The sequence below is a fragment of the Octopus bimaculoides genome, chromosome 18 (genome assembly GCF_046866305.1).
Source record: "Octopus bimaculoides isolate indiv1 chromosome 18, ASM4686630v1, whole genome shotgun sequence".
NCBI lineage: Eukaryota > Metazoa > Mollusca > Cephalopoda > Octopoda > Octopodidae > Octopus > Octopus bimaculoides.
Genome location: NC_142945.1, coordinates 51574309 through 51589828, shown reverse-complemented (window position 1 = coordinate 51589828; position 15520 = coordinate 51574309). Strand labels below are relative to the sequence as shown.

The 15520-nt window shown below is 30.9% G+C and overlaps 2 protein-coding genes across 3 annotated transcripts; both read right to left on the bottom strand.

Annotated features, from left to right (window-relative positions):
• Positions 1–20: 20 nt before the first annotated feature.
• On the bottom strand, positions 21–6356 carry LOC128249863 (uncharacterized). The gene is made up of 6 exons (XM_089365546.1): positions 6165–6356; positions 5245–5316; positions 3868–3918; positions 3207–3264; positions 2717–2814; positions 21–133 (listed from the first exon to the last, which is right to left on the bottom strand). Exons 1-6 carry the CDS (start codon positions 6256–6258, stop codon positions 21–23), a joined length of 486 nt encoding a protein of 161 aa, XP_089221672.1. The 5' UTR covers positions 6259–6356.
• A 2371-nt stretch (positions 6357–8727) lies between these two features.
• On the bottom strand, positions 8728–15135 carry LOC128249908 (uncharacterized). Of its 2 annotated transcripts, XM_052974500.2 has the most exons (7): positions 15018–15134; positions 13876–13914; positions 13269–13289; positions 11292–11394; positions 10507–10604; positions 9941–10041; positions 8728–8818 (listed from the first exon to the last, which is right to left on the bottom strand). In XM_052974500.2, the coding sequence occupies exons 1-6, from the start codon at positions 15085–15087 to the stop codon at positions 10013–10015; spliced, it is 360 nt and encodes a 119-aa protein (XP_052830460.1). In that variant the 5' UTR covers positions 15088–15134; the 3' UTR covers positions 8728–8818; positions 9941–10012. The 2 variants fall into 2 exon arrangements, with proteins under 2 accessions (XP_052830460.1, XP_052830461.1); XM_052974501.2 differs by lacking the exon at positions 13269–13289 and having other exon boundaries at positions 15018–15135.
• Positions 15136–15520: the final 385 nt, after the last annotated feature.

The following is a 15520-nucleotide window of genomic DNA, read 5'->3' as shown; positions in this document are numbered from 1 at the left end:
TTCTCATGTTTCCACAAAATTCAACCAAAATTACAAGACAACACCAATATATTTATTATATTTTTATTTATGTATACATGTATTGATTTTTTACACTTCTTATTCACAACTTCGGAATTGACAGGAATATGAACTGTAATGAGAAGAGAAAAGAATGCTTATTACAACATCTGTATTGGAGGGAATTAAGTTAAAATTAACCAAAGAGATTTTCCTGTACATAAGTATTGAGTGTTGGTGTTAAGTTGACAATAGTATTTCTGAAATTAATGTAACAACTTTTCTGCAATATTACATTTTCTGTACTTGTGTATAATATACCAATTGTAACAATTATTGAGTGTTATGCATATAGGAAACTGTATCACATGACTGAAGAAATTGTTTATAATGTTGTTTTTCTAAAATGCACGATATATTTGTATTAATGGTTTTATGCCTGTGTGTGGGGGGCGGTGCGTAAATCCAATTCACAATATATGGATTCAAGGAATCCGGTAGTACTTACTAAAAAATCCTTAATGTATCATTTTACAAAACATTAATAATATATACGGTCGTGTCTGGGGAGAGTTATTCTCTTTTGGTGCCTTATAATTTAACACACTCACGGGTAAAATTTCCACTTATTTATTATACGGTCGAATTGGATAGGCTTCGTAGACAGGGTCCCAGTTACGGTTACTAGAAGCTGAAGGCATCGTTACCGGCGTATCAAGGTTACAGAGACTGGATTAGTGAACTAGTTAATCGGTCGTTGACGGAGGCAATCGTCAACAGTAAATGGTGCTTTGCTCTTGAAAGAGAAATTATAGTAGAAACCATTAAAGCTTTGGCGGTAGAAAGAAATAGAATAGAGGGGGATTTAGTTAGAAATATTATTATTATTATTATTATTTATATAGAAAGGATTGAGGTAACTCCTCCTGAAGATATAGAGTCAAAATTAAAAGAAGAGTGACATTTGCTATCTCGTGAACAATATTTCGACATCTTGCGTGTCTTCCACTGGTTCAAAAAATAAATTTATCAATCTACTTCATTTTCGTTTATATAGAAAGGATTGAGGTAACTCCTCCTGAAGATATAGAGTTAAAATTACACGCAAGATGTCGAAATATTGTTCACGAGATAGCAAATGGCACTCTTCTTTTAATTTTGACTCTATATCTTCAGGAGGAGTTACCTCAATCCTTTCTATATAAACGAAAATGAAGTAGATTGACAAATTTATTTTTTGAACCAGTGGAAGACACGCAAGATGTCGAAATATTGTTCACGAGATAGCAAATGGCACTCTTCTTTTAATTTTGACTCTATATCTTCAGGAGGAGTTACCTCAATCCTTTCTATATAAACGAAAATGAAGTAGATTGACAAATTTATTTTTTGAACCAGTGGAAGACACGCAAGATGTCGAAATATTGTTCACGAGATAGCAAATGGCACTCTTCTTTTAATTTTGACTCTATATCTTCAGGAGGAGTTACCTCAATCCTTTCTATATAAACGAAAATGAAGTAGATTGACAAATTTATTTTTTGAACCAGTGGAAGACACGCAAGATGTCGAAATATTGTTCACGAGATAGCAAATGGCACTCTTCTTTTAATTTTGACTTATTATTATTATTATTATTATTATTATTATTATTATTATTATTATTATTATTATTATTATTATCATCATCATCATCATCATCATCATCATCATGAAGGTATGTATGTATGTATGTATGTATGTATGTATGTACGTATGTATGTATGTATGTATGTATGTACGTATGTATGTGTGTATGTATGTATGTACGTATGTATGTATGTATGTATGTATGTATGTATGTATGTATTGCCATATGTATGTATACATCACTGCTTTACACCAGGAGTGTAGAAACTACATTACATTTAATAGTGAGTATATATGACATATTTTGTGGAAATAAGCTACATTACAGATATTTTAGTAATAATATCCTGTTGGTATTATGTTTCTTAAACCAGTCTAACTGTCAACTGTCATTTAGACTAGAGTACGTCTAGACTGTGTTAATAATATTCAACTGAAAACGTTGTGATAATGAAGTACGAATATAAAATACAAATGTATTTTGATAAATATTCTTACATCAAAATATACTTTGATTTAATATTCAATTCTTCCATTAGGCAAATAAGTATTTTATATCTAATATGCTGCTTAATGTAGTAGAATAAAGCGAAACATCATATGAACTTCTGTTTTTTATACTGGAATGAATATATGATATGTGAAATTAATTTTAGATTGATACTTCAGAAATGAATTAAACCTTTCCGAGCTGTTTAGCGTGAAATGAAAACACAAAGATTCTAGGGGTTGATGGAAGTTATTTTCCCATGCATTCCTGCAAATCTGATAAATTTTCCTATAATGGTACTTCAAGTTTTTTTTCAACCTCAAACTTTCTTTGTATCTACATTTAACCCATATAATTTATATGAAATAATAGCAACAGGCAAAACATGATACACTAAGCAGATCTTTGATACTCCATCGTTTAAGTATTAATTATATAGAAAATAATCTAATATATTTAACCGTTTAATTATGAACTAAAAGGAAAATTCACATCTGTGGTAATTGAATTTACATCATCATTAATTTAGCGTCACTAATTAAGCTCTCTTCTTCACGATTTCTTACCATACTTTGCAAAGAAACATAAATCTCTTACAATGACAGAAGTCAAAGAACTTGTAATAAGCATTCAGCTCCTTAATGCACTGCAGATCTTCAATCTTCCTGGCACAATCTGTATACATTAATATACGTCTGCAAGACAAACAGAATTCGCTCGATATAATTTTTAAAAAATTATACTGAATATATCTGGCAATATTTTGTATTATTTTTTGCTACAAACAAGAAATCATAATGAAGTTGATAAAATGTGTACCATTTTAAAATGTATGGCGTTATATGTTTGATATTTGTGGGCAAATCTTTTCGTGGTATAATTTGCATTTCTTTGTTTTATGATATCTGGTCGTGTGTGTAATATTTAAATTCGCCCACACTCTGACAAACATTTAGCGGTCTGCTCAATAAAGAAATATAAGTTTTTAAGAGATTATGATGCAATGCTTATTTAAATGAGAAATAAGAGTGGGAATAAAAATGATATGTACAAGCAGAAACTTTCGATGTTAAAATCTGAAGGATACTTTTTCTCAGCTTCTGGGCAATATGTTTCATCCAAGCAATGGCCCACGACAGGAAAATCTGTAAATTAAAAATTATTATTTAATATTCTTTCAGACTGAATGAATATTAAGAAATATAGTATAAATTATACTAATTCCGGTCTGAATCCACGACATCAGCTGGAAATTGTCAGTTTCGTACTGTTGGATTAACAGAATTGTGATAGCAACAGAAAAAAAATGCTCTGTGATAATTCTTCTCGCTCTTTACATTCCAAGTTCATATTCAGATAATGTCGCATTTGCTTTCCATCCATCCGAGGTCACGAAATTAAAATATTCATTTCAAGATGTTGCATCCCAATAAAGCCGATAAACATATGAGCTATTTCAAAGATTTGCCTGACAAAAGTAGCAAGGACACAACTTTACGACATGTTTGCTGCTGCGGCACATAACAGTGACGTTGGCAGGCAAAACTCATACGACTGAGAAAACTTTGATCGCGCCAGTCATTCGAGAAGTTATGACAACTGTTCTGAAGAAATATCCTGAAACAGTTTTGAAAGCTATCTCTTTGAGCAATAATACCGTACAGAGGTGCATCTCACAAACTATATTAAAAATAACTAACATAAAGCAACATTATGATCATTTTCTAAGTAAAAAAGAGTTTACTAACCTTTATCTTCTGGAAATGGTTTACCTGTCAGCATATATTGTAGAATATAATCTGAAATATATACATGAATTACACAACTAGATTTGATTGATAGATAGATAGATAGATAGATAGATAGATAGATAGATAGATAGATAGATAGATAGATAGAACACAGGCTATGTATGTAATATATATTCATTGCATATATTGTAAGAAGTTTATTAGTTTCTCATCAAACAATAAGAAGTATTACAACATTGAATAATTAAAAAAAACAGGCAGAAGTTCAAATAATATACACTACAGTGATAATCAAATTATAATAAGCTCTCGTAATATATATATATATATATATATATATATATATATATATATATATATATATATATATATATATAGGTGAGAAAGTTGGTATGTGAAAGCACGTGGTTGGATGTATAAAAGATAATAATAGTGAAAAAACTACAGAAGGCTTGTGTTACATGGTTAAAGTATATATTTAACTTATGTCAGAAAAATGTTATAAAATCTTTTTGGTATATAAACATTGTATTTTGAGAAATAGCCGGTTTCGTGTTGTCTTTTCAAATTTCTCTACTTCATTGTAACGCGTTCGCTTCAGTCTGAAAAAGAAGAGTTCTAGATAGGGGGAGGTAATTAGGGATTTATTCCGGTATAGGGGAGATAATCGAAATCTAGGAGGTGGTAGAATTTGATTAATTTACCATGGTTTTGTTCTATATTTTTCCCCCTATCTAGAACTCTTCTTTTTCAGACTGAAGCGAACACGTTACAATGAAGTAGAGAAATTTGAAAAGACAACACGAAACCGGTTATTTCTTAAAATACAATGTTTATATACCAAAAAGATTTTATAACATTTTTCTGACATAATTTAAATATATACTTTAACCATGTAACACAAGCCTTCTGTAGTTTTTTCACTCTTATTATCTTTATATATATATATATATATATATATATATATATATATATATATATATATATATATATATATATATATATATATATATATATATATATATACATATATGTATGTATGTATGTATGTATACACATATATATTTATGTATATATGTATATATATGTATATTTATATGTATATGTATGTATATACATATATATATATGTATATATATCTGTGTATGTATATATACGTGTAGATGTATATGTATATATGTACATAAATGTGTGAGTGTGTGTGTGTGTGTGTGTGCGTGTGTGTGCGAGTGTGAGTATGTGTGCGTATGTGTGCTTCTGCTTCTATTGTCGTGCGTATTTCGGTTGACACGCCATAGAAAACGTTGGATTTTTTAAAATTAATGTTTGATAAACAATACCACATTTAAATAGATTGAGTCATTATCTCCTTACTCGGCAGACGCATCCCCCGAAATGTCTGAAGTCCATTGACTAAAATAAGTAGAAGAATAAAAACAGGGAACGCTGAAAAAGATCGAGAAATATAATAACGGGTTATAATAATGAAAATTTAATCTGCAACTCGGCATATATATATCATAGGAAATTTATACAATTCATACACATCATTTGAAGACATGAGTTTGTAGAATTGGATGAGTAAAAATTTCTTCATAGCAATGTTGTGTTTAAACAGTAATATGTATCTAAGCTAAACGAACGTCATCACAGCAGTAAGTCATGAGAATATTAGATATATTTCGCCCTTCACGAGGTTTGTCATGAACGTGCAGCCTTCTCGAACGAATTTCTTTTCTCGATATATACAAGCAATCATGAATAATTATTTTACCGATATCGGTGGGTAACAGCCGAATGGTAAAATCGTGGTGAAGGCGATTAAAACAGTATTAAGTTAAAGCAGAGACTTTTACATCCCATCAAAATTTCATTCTGCAAAAACTTGTTTAAATATAAAGCTTGAAAGGTTTCGAATATGTGTGCTATGTACACATACACACAAAAGAAAAACACGCACACAAACTAATGCACACACTTATATATACATATATATACATATATATATATATATACATATATATATATATATATATATATATATATATATATATATATATATATATATATATATATATATATATATATATATATATATATATATATATATATTATATATATATATATATATATATACACACACATATGTATATGATTATGTATGTGTATATAATTGTGTGTATGTGAGTGTGTGTGTGTGTGTGCGTGTGTGTGTGTGTGGTAGATTAAATGATAACCGCATATTAAATAGAAACATTTATGAAGATAAAAACGTTTGTCTTGTAATTACTTACCGATAATAAAAAGAAAATACGGAGAATATTTCATCGTGGATTTTTCCTTTTCAATGACCGTCCGATCATGAAATGTTCTCTTACCTTTCTCCATGTCTTTTATATTTAGAAATAATGTAACAGCTGTTTCTCCTCACTACAACCAGCTTATATTTGCCCCATGTAGTTTTTTCTAATATTTTATTGTTATACCTTTAATGGTTTAACTAAGTGAGATGTTGAAATATAACATTTATGTATCAATGGGTGTGTGTGTGTGTGTGTGAGAGAGAGAGAGAGAGAGAGAGAGAGATAGAGAGCGTGTGTGTGTGACTGTGTATGAATGTATGTGTGTATAAACAATAACACAGATTTCTTTCAGACGTTTTATTTGCTGATAAACATAAGCGTTACAGTGCTATCCAATAAAAGAGTTATATTAAAACATGTGAAGATAATTAGACATGGTAAAATCATTAAGAGCAAGGGGGAATATAGGCGTGAGTTAGCAGATATGTTCACGTAAGCTGAAATACTACCTAATACCGTCACATTACATCCGATATAAGATTGCCAACATATAAGCTAGGGAGCAGGGTCGGGGGCTTACAAGGTTGTCTAAGTTAACTTAAAGGTGATTACGTAATCTTACTCTGAAGGCAGGTGATGTACTGCCTATGCGGGTGTAGGTATTAGTATTGGTTTTTGTGATACATTTGTAAATGATATTCATTGTGAGACAGCTTCATTTAAGCGGACATTTAACTCGGTCCCGACAATTGCATTTCTTCGGAGTCGTACCATTACCATTTATGTCATATCTGTTATCATTATTACTATTAACAAAATAAGTCGGCGAGCTTGCAGAGTCGTTAGCACACGCCGGGCAAAATGCTTAGAGGCATTTCTTCTGTCTTTGAGTTCTGAGTTCAAATCCCACCGAGGTCAACTTTGCCTTTCATTTTTCGGAGTCGATGAAATACGTACAAGTTACGCACTGGAATCGATGTAACTGACTTGCTCACTTCCACATAGTTTCAGGCCATGTAACTATGATAGGAAGAATTATTACTATTAACATAATTGTTTCCGTGGATGTTGTTGCTGTTGTTGTTGTTGTTCTTCTTCTTCTTTGGCTTCGTCTTCTTCCTTTTCTTCTTCTCATTCGTCTTCTTTTTCCTTTTCTTCTTATTCTTCGTCTTCTTCTTCTTCATCTTCTTCCTTTTCTTCTTCTTCTTCTTCATATTATAATTACTCGATTTACAGCTATCACCGTTGTTGTTACCGCTGCTATTACCAGCATCATTATTCCTAATACTATCACTACTATTATTACCGCTCGATGCAAATTAAGAGCAGTTGAATAGCTCAAAGTATCAATACCAGTGTTAATCCATAACAATAAAGTACATTAATTTCGTTCACATCATGGATGATATTAATATCGTTCAGTGGGTCACTATCCCTCACATTTTCATCTTTTCCATCATCTATATAAGCACTATACTAGTCAGTTTCATGACCTGCATTCACAATGTGGCTGTTATTCAGCTCCACCGCAATTGGTATCAAAAGAAGGTCAAGTGTAGATTAGCTGATAATCAATTCAACCGCATTAGAACGCTAGCCCCTGATAGTATGTGTATCCAAGCGTAGGCCAACGAAGTTGTTATTACTTAGAGGTCAGAACTATCTCGACTTACTATTAATATTATTACTAACGTCATTGCTGCCTTTAGTATCATTAGTATTACAATTTAAGGTAGTCGCAGTTGTGTGAGTATTTTCGATCAGATTTATATTTCTATTCTTATTAACTCTAATTCGTTTATTAGTTCGAGCTAATGTAATATTCCGCTTATATAATCTTACCGTTATAATCCCTAGATTAGGAACGGTTGAGTACAAAATTCTAAGTTTTCTTTTACGTTGGTACCAGCTAGAAAGAGAGAAGATTTTCTCTAAGACGTAGATAAGTAGAACAGTTTATTATAGATACTAGTAGCTCCCGCGGTATTGAAATGAGAAGTATACCAGATTACGTCATATTTACCTAATCTCTGACGGTAATACCAAATGTAGTGTTTGATCTCACGCGTATTCTTGGGCAACTTGTATAATTTGTCCAATATAAAGAATAGCCGTGAGACCAAACACCACAATTGGCATTACCGTAACAGATTACGGCTCATTTTCTACAATATCTTATTTTCAAATTTAAACTTGACTAGATATGGCTCTTAACCTTCAGTTAGAAAAAACTGACACAGTTTAAAGGATATCGGGCAAAGCATTTGCTGGAAAAGTGGCTTACTTTATTCATACCAAGTAGAGTTATTTCGATTTCACAGAATACCATTTCAAAAGCAGTTTTAAACATCATATACACTCATTTAAATTTCTAAACCGAATAAACTATTCTACTATATCTCAATATATCTACCGAATGAAAGAAATAAAATTAGTTAAGTATTATTCAATTTTCACAGAACACGCCACGATCTTTTGTACTCAAAACGCAGAAATTCCAAAGAAATACATTTGTCATGTTTTCACATTCAATCAAAACTACAAAACATTGACATATTTATTATAGTTTTATTTACATATATATGCGTTGTTTCAGTATTTTTCTAATTCAAATCTTCAGAACTGATTGCTGACAGGAATATGAACTGTAATGTGAATAGAAAACAAGGCTTATAATATCTGTATTGGAGAGAATTTGGTTAAGATTAATCAAAAAGGTTTACCTGTACATAATCGACCCTACAAAATTTTGGGTCGAGCTCAAACGAGCCTTCACTATAATTCCGTAACCTCATCACTCATTAGAAATATCATTTTTTTTTTTTGAATTGGAATAGAGAAAGAAAAAGAAAGAGGAGAAAGAAAAGAGAAGTGTTCAATATTAGAATTATTATTTTTTTCAAAAAGTGCAACAAAATGTCAATTAAATTTTTTAAATTTTTTCCTTTGTAATTTCTAGCTTTTGGAGGCTCAATATTTTATTAAAACGTTTCCTGTGAAACATTTCTTTTTTTTTCTTTTTTTGAAAAGTTCAAAGTTTGAACATTTCGTTGAACCCGTTTTCTGTAAAAGTTTTTCCATTTAAATATACTATTGAGCATTGGTGTTAAATTGACAATAATATTACTAAACTTTATGTAACAGCTTCACTACAATATTACAGTCGCGGATATAGTATAATACCATACTAATTATTGTTAGAGTTATATAGTGATGTACATATAGTAATCTTCATATTCTTTTCTACTCTAGGAAAAAGGCCCCAGATTTTTAGTGACGGGAGGAGGCAAGTCAATTAGATCGACCCCAGTACACAACTGGTACTTAATTTATCGACCCAGAAAGGATGAAAGGCAAAGTCGACCTCGGTGGAATTTGAACTCAGAACGTAATGACAGATGATATACCGCTAAGCATTTCGCCCGGCGTGCTAACGTTTCTGCCAGCTCACAGCCTTAAGTTGCTTATAATATTGTTAGTCTGAGGTATATGATATATTCGTATTAATGATCTTGTGTATGTGTGTGTGTGAGAGAGAGAGAAAGAGAGAGAAAGAGAGAGAGAGAGAGAGAGAGAGAGAGAGAGAGAGAGAGAGAGAGAGAGAGAGAGTTTATATACACATCCCTGTTTTACAAAATGAGTGTAGAAATCGCATTGTTTTGAATAGTGAGTATATATGATTAAATTGTGTGGCAATAATTATGCTGAAGCTCCTGCGGTAATGATATCCTGTTTATATATATTTGTGTTAATATCACATAACTAACCTCAGGTTTGTTCCTTGCAGTCAATGTGTTATTTCTGTCAATGTAACTCTTCAAAATCTTGTGAAAGTGAAGTTATCTACTTTTTGGTTTTTCTTTGGACACTGGAATAGATTTTAGGCATACTGTTTAATCTGTTTCAAAATATTTCAAAAAACAATCAGACTTGCCTGAGAAGCTTAGCGAGAAATATACACAATTATTATGAAGATTGTTCGTGTCTATTTTCACATTCTAATTTTATATTCATACAAATTTGATATATTCGTTGAGTTAACTCTCTTCGGTAATTTCTTAGCATCTTAAAATATCAACATATTTGAATACAGACTTATAACATAAACAATTGTATGTAAATTCACTAAAACAAATTATCTGTGCTCCATCGCTTGTGTAAATGTTGATTGTATAGAAAATAATGTAATATAATTTTAAGACTCTAATTTTGAATGAATGGAAAAATTCCAGTTAGTGTTATATGAATTTATATAAAAACTACAGTTTAGAATTTAGTTCGTTGCTTCAGGACTTCTAAGAATACGATGTGAAGAAATAAAAATATATCTTACTAAAACAGACGCGAAGAGCCGAGTATTCAAATTGCAGCCCTTTAATACACCACCAAGGACCTTTCTTCCAAGAACACGCTATATACATGCTTAATCGTCTGGAAGACAATCAAAAATCAGTTGATATGATTTTAGAAAGTTATGCGGCACAGCAGAGACTCCATCTAAGAATATCTGAAGAAGGAATTGTATTCCGAAATATCATCGGACTATAGATAACTAAATTACAACAGGTATATAGTCCATTTTTTTGTATTATAGTGCATTGTTGTACCATTCAAAACTTTTTATTCTTTACAAAATAGTTAATATTTTTATACTAAAGAGAAATCATAACGAGGCTGATAAAATGTATGACACTTTGAAATGCCTATTATTCGTTTATTTTAAGCGCAAATCTTTCCGTGGTTTAAAATGTCTGATCTATTATTTGAGTGTTTTAATTCGCCTACACTTCATACAACTTGGAGTAGTGTTCACTAGTAAGAAATACTAATCTTTATCAATTGAGGATTCAGTTGTTTATTAAAATAATTTAATATTTTCAACATTTTGCGTTACTGTAGTAAAGTTGAGTTCGAATTATGGCACAAGGCCAGCAATTTCAGGGCAGGAGGAAAATCCATTAAATCAGCCCCAGTATTCACCTGGTACTTATTTTATCGACTTCGAAAGTAGGAAAAGCATAGTCGACCACAGAATGCAAAGCTGGAAGGAATGCCGTTAAGCATTTTGTCCGGCGTGGTATAATATTAATACTGAAAATAAAATATAAAGATATCTACCCACAGAACGTATCAACGTCTTCTTCATCAGCTCCTCTAGGATATTTTTTCCAGGCTTCGGGGCAAAATTTTTCCCTCAAGCAATAATCCATCCCTAAATACTCTGCAAATATAAAATTTTCGTTGAAATATTTAGACGACATTAATAAGCAAATACTGCGAAATTCTTTTAAATTATACTAGTTAATTCCCGTCTGAACCACGTTATTAAATATAAACTAAGTAACTATCGGATGTAGTTGTTTGTTGCCAGGAATTTGATTTTCCAGGACTTTGTTTGTGGAGCAGAAATTGTTGTGAGTGAAGATTGCTTTGTTAGTTTTCTTTAACAGTTTCTAATTATTAAACCGCTGACAATTTCCTTGTTTTTTTAATATTATATGAATACGAAAATATACATGAATTATTTAATATATTGACCCAGATATGATTATTTATATTTCGATAATTTTTCTTAAACCAAATGTCATTATTATTGGGTTGGTGCATAATTATTGCGGCTTTTTATTCAACAAAAACAATACCGACATGTAACAAAAACATCTTTAAATGATTATTCCGGAGCATATTCACCATCTACTTCAATTACTGCTTCCCATTTGCTTGGCAGAAGGTCAGACCGTCATTTAAAGATGTTTTTTTGTTAAACATTGTTATTGTTTTTGTTGAATAAAATTTGTTAAAAAAAAAAAAAACCGCAATAATTATGCACCAATCCAATATTTTAAAATTTAATACTTATTTGATGTTCCTTGATGTGATTTAAAAACAACAGAATACGTGTCTTATTGGTGGGGGCGGAGGGTTGATAGAATTGTTAGAGCGATGGAACAAGTAAATTCTGTTTGTTCTCTCTCTTTATGTTCTAAATTACCATTCAGCCGATGTCAACTTTGCCTTTTGTCTGTAGTCGTTAAAATAAAGTTGTCATCATGTACTAGGATCGGTAGTATTGACTATCCCCCTCCCCTCAAAACGACTGGCCTCTCGTCTAAAATAGAAACAACAATTGCCGTGTTAATAATACCAAATTAGATGCTTCTATATTTTAAGAGAGATATTGATATTACAAACTAGATCTTATATTATGTTAGCAACCATTTTACATTGGCTCTGGAGAAGTCATAAAATGGTGACTCACTACAATTATGACTATAATTGACATCCGAAAATATTCTAATTTATTGACTAATTATATGTATTAACATCTGTTGATATATTATTTATCTTAAAACACGTAAAACGTCTACTGGAAAAACTTTTCCTCTTTGCTACAACTAAGTAGATTTCAATAAGAAATGAATTATAACAACCATATATCTCATACTCAATATTTTAAAACTATTCATATATAAAACGTAGCTTCTTTATGAAATATCCAAGGAAGATCACGCTTAAAAGACATCACATTTGCGTCTCCCACAGTCTCAGATATAGCTAGCTGTGGGACTAAATTAAACCCTAACACACCTTGATAATACCTAGATTAACGCAGATTGGCGTTAATCTAGATACACTACATCTATTTATTCTAGCAATAACGAACATACTTTCTAAAATATTTACAATGATTTCAGCCCACTTGTGAACTAATTTTAATACGGAATCGATTTTCGCTCTCGATACGAATACATCACATTTCTAGACATTGTTCTACCTGAATGTACATACATATTGCATTTAAAAAATAAACACAATTAAAAGCAATATAAACAATATACAAACGGGTCCATATTAATACTGTAGATTATTTTTCTATTATAAACAACTTTCATCCTATTATATCTTCAATTAGTACTTGTATTCCAGCTATATAGAAATAACTTTTCTCTTATTAATACTGCAATATGTATTGTGCTTCATTCTACACTACAGTTGCATACCGAGAGAATTCTATCTATTTACGATCGGTATCTAAATATGCAAAGTATACCGTAAACTATATGGTGTGTAGTGTAAGTAGAAAACATCACTAACCTCGGCGTTTACGATTGAGTTCTTCATCGGATGGAATATGGCAATAAAAAAACATAGAATATATATTAAATACATTTCACTCACATGAAACTTGTACAAAATCCTATAAATACTCTAAAACATATCACACATCCCATACCGTATATTACAGACATGTGTGTGCATGTATATGTGTGTGTATATACGAGAATTTTAATGGCGATAAAACTCCAGTATATAGTACAACTGTTTGTTTTTTCCGCTCGTATATGAGTTAAAGATTAATAAAATTTGGACTGAGATAAAAATTTCAGATATTTGTCTTAAACATTCAGATAGGCAAATGCATATATATATATATATATATATATATATATATATATATATATATATATATATATATATATATATATATATATACATATGTGTGTGTGTGTGTGTGTGTGTGTGTGTGTGTGTAATATATGTGGCTTTGCTGCTGTGTTCTGTGGTAATGGTGTCTAGGTTACTCTTTAAAAAACATATGGCTTTTGTTTATGTTACGTGACTGTACAGTTCGATATATAGAATCCGATAAAAAGATACCACACTTTAGAGTAAAGAGTGCGGATTGTTATTATCTGCTTACTCAGTGAGTTGAAGCTCCAACATGTCTGTAACCCAACGACTGAAACAAGAAAGAGAAGAGTAAAAGGGGTTTATTTAAAAAAACAAATATGACTGAGAATAATAATAACGAAGGAAAAATCAGTAAATTTATTTTGGGAATCGACATCTGTGTATCATACTAAATGTATACTCACTTTTAGAAAATACAATATATGTATCGGAACGAGACGAATATCGTCGTTGCAGGGACTAACGAGAACAACAAAACATTACTTTTTTTTTTCTTGGTTGCTCATTTTCCTACAGGTCTCTCAATGCTGTTCACTCGATTATAATTATTATTTCTGAGGTGCACCTGACAGTCGGAATAACCAGCTCCTGTGGGATTCTGCAGTTGTCCCTGTGAGGAACTGCCACCTTTGGGGGAATTTTTATTGTTAAATTGTCTTTATTTGTTTTGTTACTTATTGTCTTGTGTTACTTATTGTATACACGGCATTATTCAGCGCCCCACTTGTCCCTTATAATTTATTGTCCCTATTTATTTTCTGTTCGGCCTTTGTCACCAATAACAGAAAGTATTATTATTATTATTATTATTATTATTATTATTATTATTATTATTATTATTATTATTATTATTATTATTATTATTATTATTATTATTTGGATCAGATTCCTGGAAAGCCATCTCTGTTAACGATACAAGAATAATCCTGACTGGTATTGAAAGTGTCTCGAGAATGGCATCATCAGTTTAGATATCTTACAGAGACATTTACCATTTTGTTTATCTTCTTATGGTGGCAGCTGTAAGTCAATTGATTCTTAAATGTATTCATTACTAAATTTTCGAAATGTAAGGTTATGTTCTCTTTGTAGTAGTTTATTCTGTATTTCACCTCGTATTGTTTCGGTTTTATCTCAAAAGTTTACCTTGTATGTGTGTGTGTGTGTGTGTGTGTGTGTGTGTGTGTGTGTGTGTGTGTGTGTATATATATATATATATATATATATATATATATATATATATATATATATATATATATATATATATATATATATATACATACATATGGTGGGGGTGTTAGATTAATTGATATGCAGAGATTAATGTGAAGGTTTATGAAGAAGAAAAACATTTGTCTTTTAGCTACTTACCGACAATGAGAAGACAAATGCATAGAAAATATTTCATCGTGAACTTTCCTATACATCGACACCCAATCATGACTGGGTAATTTCCACGTTTCCGTGTGTTTTATATTTAGATATGATGTAACAGCTGTTTCTCTTCACTCCAACTATATTCGTATTTGATATAGGAGATGTTAGATAATATTTTACTGTCTCATATTTAATGGTTTGGATGGTAATGAAAATGGTGTTAGTGATTTATTTGAAATGTTAAAGCAAATTGGGTGATTAGGAAAATGTTTTCAATTTGTATTTTGCAATTCTTTATGTATGAGTTGAGTGTTTATTGTAAAACCTCGATACCAAAATCATGTATGTTGAAAACTTATGATGTACATCTGTGTATCTGTCTAGTGTGAGGATATGTTTCCATTTAGTGAAAGTTCACACATATATAGTTACATTCAGATACGTAGAAATATTTGTGCCTGTGTTTGTGCTTTTCGTTTTGTTTTGCTATGATTTGT

Bases quoted from the DNA above. Each gene is read 5' to 3' on its own strand.
- LOC128249863 (XM_089365546.1), bottom strand. From the start codon at position 6,258: ATGGAGAAAGGTAAGAGAACATTTCATGATCGGACGGTCATTGAAAAG. The intron at 5,317-6,164 runs GTAAGTAATTAC...GATCTTTTTCAG, and splicing joins GTATTTTCTTTTTATTATCG to CGTTCCCTGTTTTTATTCTT. The intron at 3,265-3,867 runs GTTAGTAAACTC...TTTAATTTACAG, and splicing joins ACCATTTCCAGAAGATAAAG to ATTTTCCTGTCGTGGGCCAT.
- LOC128249908 (XM_052974500.2), bottom strand. From the start codon at position 15,087: ATGATTGGGTGTCGATGTATAGGAAAGTTCACGATGAAATATTTTCTA. The intron at 11,395-13,268 runs GTTAGTGATGTT...TTATATTTGCAG, and splicing joins ACTCAATCGTAAACGCCGAG to AGTATTTAGGGATGGATTAT. The intron at 10,605-11,291 runs GTAGATATCTTT...ATTGTCTTCCAG, and splicing joins GACGTTGATACGTTCTGTGG to ACGATTAAGCATGTATATAG.